Genomic DNA, 12,960 nt, shown 5'->3' with positions numbered 1-12,960 from the left:
TTATTTACTTCAGGTAAAACATTTTATTAAGGTTTAAATCCCAGATGCAAAAAAAAAAAAAAAATAAAATAAAAATATCTACACAAACTTAAAGTGGGGTTACATTTTACAAGCTAGTGCCCATACGCACCCTACATTTTTTTTTGTAAAAAAATTCTGAAGAGAAGGGCTTTTGTCTGAAACTTAGTTGAAATTGAGATCTTTCTTAGAAGTGGTGTTATTGTTGATAAACTTTAGATGTAGTTTTCTTAATTTTAAAAAAATGGCACTTGACCACCTATGGGCCTGATGCCCTCATATAACATGTATTTTCTTTGTACATACTATTTTAAGATACTTATTAACAAATAACATAATTTACAGTAACCATAAAAATAGTTTTCACAATGAATAATATAGTACTTTTAACCAAAAAATTTTGGTCAGCAAAAAAGAATTATATATATTTATAAATCACATCCTGTTTGTCTGTCACTGTCTGTAATTCCAACTTTACAGGACATTTAAGCCAATATGATAAAAGCTCTTCACAATAACCTGTAAGAAAATACATTTTTTGAGCATTTATCTTTTGATGGACTATTCCAGCAATCCTGACCATATTGTGTTGTCTCTTGATTATCACCTGAAAAGAAAAAAATAAATAAAATAAATAAATAAATAAATAAATGAAAAAAATAAATAAATAAAATAAAAAGTATAATGCGCTCTGTTTACAGGAACAATTAAAATGGTTTGGCTTTACTGTTGCACTGATCATACCTATTTAAGCATTATGTGACAGATGGGTTTACATCTCTTCTTAGAGAGAGAGAGAGAGAGAGAGAGAGAGAGAGAGAGAGAGAGAGAGAGAGAGAGAGAGAGAGAGAGAGAGAGAGAGAGAGAGAGAGAGAGAGAGAGAGAGAGAGAGAGGAGAGAGAGAGAGAGAGAGAGAGAGAGAGAGAGAGAGAGAGAGAGATAGAGAGAGAGAGTTCTACAAATAGAAAGCATCATAGGTTGGTATTGTCTTTGTTCTGCATTTTTGCCTGTCTATAAAAATATACTTTTAGTTACAAGTATTATTATGCTAAAAGACAAATTTAGGTTTTTGCCATATCAAGTACTGTTGAAATATGGTAGTTCTAGATAAACTACTGAAATGAAATTAATGTTCTAGAAAACTTTAAACAAAACTGTTAACTACACCAGCCTAGTGATTGGAATTCCCCAACAGATGTTTTACAGCATCCATATTTCCATCTTGCTGGAAGTTTGCCTACATTTATCCTGTTCCTAATACAGGTGAACAGTCCAATTCTTCTAATTACCAATCTCCAGCTTTGATATGTCTTTCTAAAGCAAATATTGTGTATATCCTCAACAAGAAGATTCTGAAGAACCTATCTGTTCACAACATTATTTCTGATTGTCAGTAAGAATAAACTTACCTCTGAGAGAAATAAGTTGTGCCATGTCCCTGTCATGAACCTGCGTATAAAGATGTCCTCTACAACAGTTTCTGGTTCTCGCATTCCCTCCAATAAACTTGCTGTTGATGTTAAACAGAAGCACAATACTTTAATTAAGTAAGTCATTGTTATGTAACATGGGTGATCTACAGAAAATAAAAGCAAACCTGTGGTGTGGAGAGGCCAGTTTATAAGCAGCAGATAGACTGGCTGAAACAATATCTAATCTGTGACAAACTTAATATCAAACTGCAAGCAAGGAATTAATAGAGTATAGCAAAAAATTCATACCTTAAAGCCACATCCAATAATCAGAAACTTACTTTTCAAAGAGAACTTCAACAGCTATTTTTGGCTTGCTCTTGTCCATATCACTATCAATTATAATAATATGCCTCTCATTTATAATAATATGGGATTACTAATAGACAATAAGAATTAAATAATCCTAATAATTTAAATTTTATTCATTAAGTATATGACAGATGAAACCTTACTTGTGTTCCAGCTATTCCAAGATTTTCGATGAGCAATCTTAAAAGGCTGGTTTGCCATTTCATAAGTAAGAGGCCTGGATCTGTCTCTAGTGACTCTATAGCGACCAGCTTGAGCTTTATTTGCAATAGCTGTTGTGTGGAGGCCTCGAAGCTCTGCTCCTGGTAACATCCATTGTACTGTATTATGCCACAAACTCAACTGTGACCTCTGCAAAGAACCTTAATGTCATTAGAAGTTCTCCCAGTCATAACATTCTCCCTCTCTCTCTCTCTTATCAAAGACCATAGCTGACAAGAGTCCAGCACATGTTCTTTAAGACCAGTAAATTCTACACACACACACACACACACACACATGAGAGAGAGAGAGAGAGAGAAATATCACAGTACTCTATTGCTTTTATTTCTCTCTCTCTCTCTCTCTCTCTCTCTCTCTCTCTCTCTCTCTCTCTCTCTCTCTCTCTATCTATCTTTCTTTCTTTCTTTCTAAGGTCAAAGCTGATGATCGTAAGTCCAGTACATAACTGTTACTAATGTAGTGAATCACACACAAATACACACTTGAAAAGAGAGAGAGAGAGAGAGAGAGAGAGAGAGAGAGAGAGAGAGAGAGAGAGAGAGAGAGAGAGAGAGAGAGAGAGAGAGAGAGAGAGAGAGAGAGAGAGAGAGAGAGAGAGAGAGAGAGAGAGAGAGAGAGAGAGAGAGAGAGAGAGAGAGAGAGAGAGAGAGAGAGAGAGAGAGAGAGAGAGAGAGAGAGAGAGAGAGAGAGAGAGAGAGAGAGAGAGAGAGAGAGAGAGAGAGAGAGAGAGAGAGAGAGAGAGAGAGTAATTCACAACAGTCTTGAGGGTTTCATGAGTATTAGTTTTATTCTACCACAGAGAGAGAGAGAGAGAGAGAGAGAGAGAGAGAGAGAGAGAGAGAGAGAGAGAGAGAGAGAGAGAGAGAGAGAGAGAGAGAGAGAGAGAGAGAGAGAGAGAGAGAGAGAGAGAGAGAGAGAGAGAGAGAGAGAGAGAGAATTGTATTAAATGAATTATAGAAGCATTTTGTTTTTTGTATAGTATTTTTTATGAAACCATCTATAATTTGTTGCTGTTGTTGTATCATGTTGCAGAGAGACTGCAGTAAATGTCTAGGGTGGCTGATGAATGCTGGGACAGGTGGCATAGCCAAACTGAATTCTTGTACAGGGAGATATGAACATTCATTGTCCGAGAAACCAATGATACAAGATGTGTAAATTAGGGACTATTTTCTTGATAAGAGCACAAAAATCAAATCATATGAACCAATGATACAAGATGTGTAAATTAGGGACTATTTTCTTGATAAGAGCACAAAAATCCAATCATATGAACTTCAGTCCAATGCGAGTAAAATTACAAAGTTTAAAACGTGCACCCTCCCACTAACACATCTAGGCTGTATGGTGATATATGATAATTCAGATGTGCAGGGATGAGTTTGTGAGTACTGGAAGAAAACTGCACATCTGTCCCCAGTACATTACCTACCATTCATTCTCCTACAAGTTCTCTTTTAAACTGAACTCAGTGTCTTTCAGACTCTCACCCTTACAGTTTTACTGCTTATTATTTTACTCATGCTCTGTCATCATTTTGCTTGGAAGCATATTTACAATACAGTACAAGTACAGTGTACAATGCTTTATGATTTGTGCTTGAATGTGTTACACTGTTAATGCTGGCATGTTCTTTCATTCACTGTCTTTGGTGTTGTGTTGTGTTGGCAACTGTCTTATTTTGCCTCTCAAGTGCTAAATATTCCTCCCAAGCAGCCAATGAATTCTTGTGTGAGTCTTAGCAATAAAACTAAGCAAACTAGAGTGCCAGTAACATTCACAAAGAAAGTAAAAACTGTTGAGAGACACAAGAGTGGTGAACAAGACGTTACCCTCTTTGACACATTAACTATGCATTGGTAAGTGCTATGCACATTTTATATGTTTAATTCATATGAAATTGTGATATTTGTATGCTATTTTCTCTTGTAAGTTTCTTTATCTACAGTTCTGTATCATATTGTACATTTTAGCTTGAAAACTTACCTTTGACAGGGGTCACAAAAAACCTAATCCCTTTTTTGCCATTAGTTACATGTTTCATTATATGATAATTCACATTTTTCTGGTGATACACGATGCAAATTTTTCTACCAAGAAAAATGAAAATGGTCACTTTTGGTACTTAAATAGAGATGATAGCTTAAAAGAAGGCAATCCTAACCCGACCAAGGTTAGAAAAAAACTTTTTTTTTTAACCCAACCCACTGTTTTTTTAAGGATTTTATTGATTTTTTTTGTTTCATTATTTTTTTGTTTTTTTGTTTTATTTATTTTTTATTCCTCATATTTATATGTAAATAAGTTTAATCAAGCAATTAAAAAGTAATGTAGAGTGAAACAAGCATTTCTCATTTTCATGTAAGAGGGGGAACCAATCAAGAGCACCAAAAAATATAATAATAATAATAAAAAAAAAAAGAGAAAAAAAAGGGCACACTGAGGTGCTAGTCTCCAAATAGTCAAAAGCAGTAGTCAGATTTTTTTTTATGTACAAAAAAAAAAAAAAAAAAAAGCCCACTGAGATGCTGGTCCTCTAATGGGGTCTGAAGCATGAGTCAAAAATTGAAGGATATGTGTCCTGACACCTCCTTCTTGAAGTAATTGAAGTCATAGAAAAATGGAAATACAGAAGCAGGCAGGAAGTTCCAGAGAAAGAGATGAATGATACTGGTTAACTCTTGCATTAGAGAGGTGGTCAGAATAGGGGTGAGAGAAAGAAGAAAGCCTTGTGCAACAAGGCTGCAGGAGGAGGGGAGGCACACAGTTAGCAAGATCAGAAAAGCAGTTAGCATGAAAATACCAGTAGCAGACAGTTAGAGATGCAACATTGCAGTGATGAGAAAGAGGCTGCAGACAGTCAGTTAGAGGAGAGGAGTTGATGAGACAAAAAGCCTTTGATTCCATCCTGTCTAAAAGAGCGGCATGAGTGGAACCCCCCAGACATGTGAAGCACATTCCATACATGGACAGATAAGGCCCTTGTATAGAATTAGGAGCTGGGCTGGGGGGAAGAAAAACTGGCGGAGGCATCTCAGAATGCCTAACTTCATGAAGGCTGTTTTAGATAGAGATGCGATGTGAAGTTTCTGGTTTAGATTATAAGAAAAAGATAGACCAAGGATGTTCAATGTAGAAGAGGGGGATAGTTGAGTGCCATTAAAGAAGAGGGGATAGTTGTCTGGAAGGCTGTGTTGAGTTGATAGATGAAGGAATTGAGTTTTTGAGGCAATGAACAATAACAAGTTGGCTCTGCCCCAATCAGAAATTTTAAAGATATCAGAAATCAGGTGTTCTGTGGCTCCCCTGCAAGAACTGTTTACTTCCTGAAGGGTTGGACATCTACGAAAAAACGTTGAAAAGAACGGGTGGTATCATCAGCATATGAGTGAATAGGACAAGAAGTTTGGTGTAGAAGATCATTGATAAGTAATAGGAAGAGAGTGGCTGACAGGATAGAACCCTGAGGAACACCTGTGCTAATAGATTTAGGAGAAGAACAATGATGGTCTACCACAACAGCAACAGAATGGTCAGAAAGGAATCTTGAGATGAAGTTACAGAGAGAAGGATAGAAGCCATAGGAGGGTACAGTAAAATCCCTCTTATCCGGCATCAACGGGACCGCCGACATGCCGGATACTTGAATATTGCTGGATACTTGAATAGAAGTGAAATTATGTCCACAATCACCACCCTATACTCACGCATCTTACCATAACAAAGATCAGCTGATCTGATCAGCTGCTTAAGTGTAAGCACAACATGCTTCCTCTTTTCTACAACTTTAGGCATGATGAAGGCGTCAGGTGATAAACAGTGCACACGCGGAACTGAGTCACTGAGTAAACACAGTGCAGTGGGCTGCGGGTGGTGCAAAGCAGTGCGCTCTGGTGGCGAGGGGACAAAGTATGCCTCGTGTGGGAATTTTAATTGATTTTATGGGTACACATTTATTTTTTATTGATTTTAAGGCCCGGGGAAAAATGTGCCGGATACTTGAAGCTGCCAGATACTCGAATGCCAGATGAGAGGGATTTTACTGTAGTTTGAAAATCAAAGCTTTGTGCCAGACTCTATCAAAAGCTTTTGATATGTCTAAGGCAACAGTAAAAGTTTCACCAAAATCTCTAAAAGAGGATGACCAAGACTCAGTAAGAAAAAGCCAGATCATCAGTAGAGTGGCCTTGATGGAACCAATACTGGCAATCAGATAGAAGGTTGTGAAGTGATAGATGTTTAAGAATCTTCCTGTTGAAGATGGATTAAAAAACTTTAGAAAAGCAAAAAAAATTAAGGCAATAGGACGGAAGTTTGAGGGATTAGAACGGTCACCCGTTTTAGGAACAGGCTGAAAATAGGCAAACTTCCAGCAAGAAAGAAACATATATGTTGACAGAGTTGAAAGAGTTTGACTAGGCAAGGTGCAAGCATGGAGGCACAGTTTTGGAGAACAATAGAAGGGATCCCGTCAGGTTCATAAGCCTTCTGAGGGTTTAGGTCAGTAAGGGCATGGAAAACATCACTGCAAATGATTTTAGAAGGTAGCATGAAGTAGTCAGAGGGTGGAGGAGAGAGAGGAACAAGCCCAGAATCATCCAAAGTAAAGTTTTTAGCAAAGATTTGAGTAAAGAGTTCAGCTTTAGAAACGGATGAGATGGCAGTGGTGCCATCAGCTTGAAATAAAGAAGGGAAAACTAAAGAAGCAAAGTTATTGGAGTTGTTTTTTGGCAATGTGCCAGAAGTCATGAGGGGAGTTAGGTCTTGAAAGATTTTGAGACTATTTATGAACAGACACTTGTTTAGGTCATGCTGATACAGGTTGATCTGGTTGGACAAAGCCTGTGTTAACTTATACTATACAGGAAATGAACTCAGACTTGACTACTACATTTTATATGTATATGTACATATAGAGGCCTTATTTATCAGTATGATATAGAACTAAATTTTGATATGTTAAATAAAAAAAAATAAATAAATAAATAAATAAATAAATAAATAAAAAAACTTAGCTTTTTTTTTTTTTTTTTTGAGGTGGATTTTTTGAGGTGGATTTTTTTTCAATGCAATCTTGAACCTGACCTAACCTAACCTGATCTAATCTAACCTGGATAAATTTGCAGTCTCAACCAATACTCCCATCCTCTTTATCCCTTACTATAACCAATAAGCATAGAAGCCTGGTGGGAATGCAGAGTGTTTGGATGGGGAAAGCCAAAATGAGGCATTTTTGACATTTCTGAAGTCTACAGATGACAAATACCATATTTCAAAAACAGAATATTTCTAGGCTATCTTAACTTAATGCCACTGCCAGGACCCCTTTTAAGGTCATTAACTTAACTCAACATAACCTAACCTAACATTACCTAACCTAACCAAATCTCACATTACCTGACCTAACCTCCTAACCCCCCCATGAGATAAACTAACGTAATGTAACATTTTGTAACCTACATTCTATCAGTCATCACTACATATCAACAGTAATTACTTAATGAAAAATACCTTCATAAGTTAAGAGACTAGTGGTAAACTGCCATTTCATATATTCATAGCCAGCACATGTCTCTTACATAGCTATGGTCTAACTGATACAGTACAGACAGTTATGGGTTCTCCTTCCTCCTCTAAACATATGTGCCTATATTTAATTGATTGAAAAATTTCTGTGTAACCTGATTTGAAGCAAGTAACCCCAAGTCATCATAGGTCTTAACATGTGATTCAACATCACACTGCCATCGAGCATGCGCACCACTGATAACAAACATATGAACACACTCAGTATCCTATGAGAGACAACTGGAGGTGGATCTAAGCTAGAATTGACTTTAACCTTTGAAATTCTCATCTGAAATTATTAATTTCCAACAGGGTAAAATGGGGTTAAAAATTATCCAAACAGTGAGATGTAGAGCCTGCGAAGGGCTATAGTTATGTACAGTGTATTGGTTGAAACTGCACTAATACCCTAAGCTGACCTAACCTAATGTGACGTAAGTAAACTGAACCTAACTTGATCTAACCTAACCTAATTTAACTTAACCTGACCTAACCTACATGTATCACCTAAAAAACATTCCTTATATCACGAAAACTATTAATTTGCGACAGACTTCAATATAGTAAGTGTCTCTGTATCCATTAAGGTAATCAAAAATAATATTCCTAAATGTGTAGAGCATTATGGTCCTCTTCTAAAATAATACATGATATCAATCTAAACTTAATCTAAGCTAACATATGCCCTCACATGAAAACGCTACTCCTTATTTCACTATTTGTGTTTCTATCCAAGGTGAGGTTAGGGTAGGTCTAGATTAATTCAGTTCATTGACTTCAGTTAATCCTTTCATTATGTTGATTTGCCCAGAAATAAAGTCAGTGAGTTCTTTCCAAAATCCCCCATCGTTACTACTCACTAACAAAACAATATGATTTGCTTCCACCGCAAACATTTTGAAGATGAAACTCGCTAATTCTCGACCCTGCTATCACTGGCAATCTTCCCTTTTTAATTCGTCATACCCCAGTTTCAGATTTCCACCACGATAATAGCGGTCATACATTTCTTACCGAAATAAACCTCTGGAGTATTGCCGACATCACGACGTGTTTATCTGATTTTGATCTTGATCTTGAGGGTACAGGTGGCCCGGGATCACTCCTAAGCCAGGCCTCTGGATCGGCAACTCCAGTAGAGGAAAAAATAGAAAAACGAACAGCATCCTCTACACTAATTGTTCCTACATCTGGCACGCCACATTCTCTCCAGAATCTTTCACCTCCTCAATCATACTTCCTGTCTTCTCCACTTTCATTCCTATTATGCCCTAACTCAGTCAGAATAACTTGCATCATCTCATCCCTGTCTCTTGCATACTTAACACATCCCAGCATCACATGCTTCACTGTCTCATCCTCTCCCATGTCACACATCTGACACACTTTGCTGCGGGATTCAGACCATCTGTAATTCCTTACATTCACATCCACATACTGTGCCCTCGCTCGGAAGAGATCACCGCCCAGGCTTCAATCATACCACCTTTCATGCATCAGGGTCTCCTTTTCCTTGTATCATTCCAGGCCCTCTTTCTATCCATCTCATTCTTCCATTCATTCAGTTACACACATTTCACTTCTCTATCTATCTCATTCTTCAATTTTCTCAAAACCCATTCAGTTCCCACTCTGCCTCCTCTTGTTACCAGCCATTCACACTCATATTGATTCCTCCCAGCCATTATCATCGCCCACATAACTTGTAATCCACTCCCGTCTGTCATTCTCATGTACCTCTTCCTCTATTTACTTTCATTTTCATTCCACAGATACATCTTTCTTGCTATTCTTGTATTATCCATTCTCTCAAGGCTGATCTTGTACCCAAGTGTCACTTTTGTGAGGCTTTCCCTAAATTATCTTGATCTTGATGGTACAGATGGCTCAGGATCACTCATGAGCCAGGCCTTTGGATCGGCAACTCCAGTAGAGAGGAAAAAAAAAAGAAAAAAAAAAAAAAAACGAACAGCATCCTCTACACTAATTGTTCCTACATCTGGCACGCCACATTCTCTCCAGAAACTCTTTCACCGCCTCAATCATCCTTTCATTCGCCTCTCTACACAGTCCCAGCAACAACAACATCCATTCCTTTCCTGTCTTCTCCACTCTTTCATTCCTATCATGCCCTAACTCAGTCAGTATCACTTGCATCATCTCATTCCTGTCTCTGGCATACTTCACACACTCCAGCACCACATATTCCACCGTCTCATCCTCTCCATCTGGCACACTTTGCTTTGGGACTCAAACCACCTGTAACTCCTTGCATTCACATCCATATACTGTGCCCTCGCTCGGAAGAGAAGATCACCGCCCAGGCTTCCATCATACCACCTTTCATACCTCGGGGCCCCTTTCTCCTTGTACCATTCCAGGGTCTTTTTTCTTTCCATCTCATTCTTCCATTCATTCAGTTCCACACATTTCACTTCTTTGTCTATCTCATTCTTCCATTTTCTCACATCCCATTCGGCTCCCACTCTGCCTCCTCTTGTTACCACCCATTCACGCTCATTTTGATTCCTCCCTGCCATTCTTATCGCCCACACAACTTGCAATCCATTCCTGTCTGTCATTCTCATGCATCTCTTCCTCCATTTGCTTCCACAGGTACACCTTCCTTGCTATTCTTGCATCATCCATTCTCTCAAGCCCAATCTTGTACCCAAGTGTGGCTTTTATGAGTCTTTCTCTAAAGGTGCTCCATCCCATGTCACCTCTCAAGGCTTCAACTGCTGTGCACCTAGGTGCACTCAGTGCCATCCTTGCTACTCTATTCTGGCTTCTACTGCTGTGCTTTGTCTTGATCTTGATCTTATAGGTGGCTCAGGATTCCTCCTAAGACTGCCTTCTCACCGGCACTCCTGAAAGGATAAAAAAAAAAGAACGAGAAGAGAAAACGGCATACAGAGTCATACAGCATCTATCATACAACTAGTTCCTACATCTAGCATGCCACATTTTCTCCAGGAACTCTTTCACAGCCTCAATCATCCTTTCATTCGTCTCCCCACACAGTCCCAGCAGCAATACCATCAATTCCCTTCCTGTCTTCTCCACTCTAGCATGCCCCAATTCCTTCAGCACCACTTGCATCATCTCATTCTTGTCTCTGGCATACTTCACACACTCCAGCACCACATGCTCCACCGTCTCATCCTCTCCCATGTCACACTTCTAGCACACTTTGCTGTGGGACTCGGACCATCTGTAATTCCTTGCATTCACATCCATGAACTGTGCCCTTGCTCAGAAGAGATCACCGCCCAGGCTTGCGTCATACCACTTTTTATACATAGGGGCCTTTTTTCTCAATACTACTCCAAAGTACTCTTATGTTCCATGTAGCCGCACCGGCTGGGCATCAATTGGCTCTCAGGTGATCTGTTTTACTGATCACACCCATCATCGTAGGATCGAGGAAAGGCAGTTCTCCCTGACACGTTTATTGATGAGGTAGGCATGACCGCAAGAACTGCGAACAAGTTCTCGGTCTCAATTTCTTACAAAATAACATTATACACGGATATTAAACACTTTCAACATATTACAATATTCATTAACAATACATGCAATTGACTTGGCACTATGACAATCAGTTTTTACTACAAAATTAAACTATTTACCTCGGTCACCATCCTGGCCGTCTTTGTCTGAGCGCGACTTGGCCGTGAGTGATGCCCGCAGGCGACTAGCAGGTTAACCCCACACTACCAACAAGTGAGCATCGGCTTCGGTGCTTAATATAGCATTGAATACTGATACTTACACATATTACACGTTTTCATGCAAATAGAAAACTATTGAACATTTCACTTATAAATGCCGAGGAATAATGACATGAGGTACATACGCTTTACATACAGTAACATTCCATCTTATACTGCCATTCACTCAATCCCACATGCTTCACCATTCTATCTCATTTTTCCACTTTCTTACATCCCATTCTAAACCCTCTCCATTTCTGACAATCATACTCCAGTCACTCTCAACATGCCTTCCCTCAAATCAATGAAAAGCCCAATTACTTTCCAAACCACTCTTTACTACCACCTTAACACACTTCTTCTCCCACCTACTACTCCTAACATTCCACAGAAACACCTTTCTCACTAGTCTCGCATCATCCATTTGCCTTAATCTTGCTTTGTACCTCAACGTTGCTTTTGCATGTCTCTCTCTCTTAAAGTACTCCAACCCATGTCCCCTCTCAAGGACTCTATTGCTGCATTAAGTGCCATCCTTGGTGCATTAAGTGCCATCCTTGCTACTCTATTCTGTCTTCTAATTTTTCTGATTAATTTTCATTCCACGCAATTACATCCATACCATACATAATCCTCCGAATAGCTACGCTCTTAGAAACTTCTTGCAGCAAGTCATATATACCTGATCTCATCCTTGATGCACTTCCTAGACGACCCAACCACTGGTTCACCATGCTTATCTTTTCATTCTTTGCCTTCACACAGCCATTCGGACTCATCCACATTCCCAGGTACTTGCATTCATCTGTCTGTTACAACACATTTTCTCCCAGTCCCCACACTCAATTTCTCTTATCCCCCGACCTATTCACAGTCATGATCTTGCTTTTCTTGCTGCTAAATATCAAACCAAAGTCCCTTCCATACCCATCTACAACATCAAACAAACTTTGAGGCTCATCTGCCGATTCACTCATAATCACTACATCATCTACATAAAAAAAAGCACACATATCTTATCATTTCCCACACTCACTCCCATATTCATTCTTCTCATTCTGACTGCTAACTCCACTCTATACAAGCTAAAAAAGGGTTGGTGCCTAACTCCTCTCTCACTCTTTACTCAGTTTATTTCTATATTTCCTAGTCTGTATCTAGCTCTTGTGTCCACATACATACTTTGCACTATGTTAACTATCTTTGCACTCAAATCAATCTTTTCCAAGACTCTACCTGGCATTTCTCTACTCACACTATCATAAGCTTTCTCTATGTCTAGTACAGTTTAATACCATCCTTCTTCTTTCTTTCAATAATTTCATTCACCTCAAAGTAGACAGAAGAGCAGAAGATAACATATCTTCTGCTCTTCTGTCTACACAAAACCCATTCTGTTCCTCACTTAACACTCCAGCTCTCTCAGTCCACTTACACAATCTCTCATTCAACACTGCACTGAAAACTTTAACCACTGACGCACTTGGCCTGTAATTTTTTCAACTAATTTTTACTCTTGTACCCTCCCTTATGCAGCAGAGTCACCCTGCATTCATTCCACATTCTCAGCACTCTCTCCTCCTCCCACACCTGGTTAAATAACTCAGTCATTCTATCAGTCACAACTTCCCCTCCATTTTTGTACATCTCAT

At 38.8% G+C, this 12,960-nt stretch overlaps 1 protein-coding gene across 1 annotated transcript; it reads right to left on the bottom strand.

Moving 5' to 3' along the window:
- LOC135099745 (small ribosomal subunit protein uS3m-like) lies at nucleotides 1-8,819 on the bottom strand. Its single transcript, XM_064002244.1, has 4 exons — nucleotides 8,607-8,819; nucleotides 1,946-2,153; nucleotides 1,428-1,528; nucleotides 1-625 (listed from the first exon to the last, which is right to left on the bottom strand). Exons 1-4 carry the CDS (start codon nucleotides 8,634-8,636, stop codon nucleotides 437-439), a joined length of 528 nt encoding a protein of 175 aa, XP_063858314.1. The 5' UTR covers nucleotides 8,637-8,819; the 3' UTR covers nucleotides 1-436.
- Nucleotides 8,820-12,960: the final 4,141 nt, after the last annotated feature.

Source organism: Scylla paramamosain, chromosome 4 (assembly GCF_035594125.1).
Source record: "Scylla paramamosain isolate STU-SP2022 chromosome 4, ASM3559412v1, whole genome shotgun sequence".
Taxonomy (NCBI): domain Eukaryota; kingdom Metazoa; phylum Arthropoda; class Malacostraca; order Decapoda; family Portunidae; genus Scylla; species Scylla paramamosain.
Note: the sequence above shows the minus strand (reverse complement) of the source record. Positions and strands in the feature narration are given on the sequence as shown.

Coding starts and splice junctions, on each gene's coding strand:
- LOC135099745 (XM_064002244.1), bottom strand. CDS start 8,636: ATGTCGGCAATACTCCAGAGGTTTATTTCG. Junction 2,154..8,606: donor TACTCCAGAGGTTTATTTCG/GTAAGAAATGTA, acceptor GGTTCTTTGCAG/AGGTCACAGTTGAGTTTGTG. Junction 1,529..1,945: donor TTGGAATAGCTGGAACACAA/GTAAGGTTTCAT, acceptor TAACATCAACAG/CAAGTTTATTGGAGGGAATG.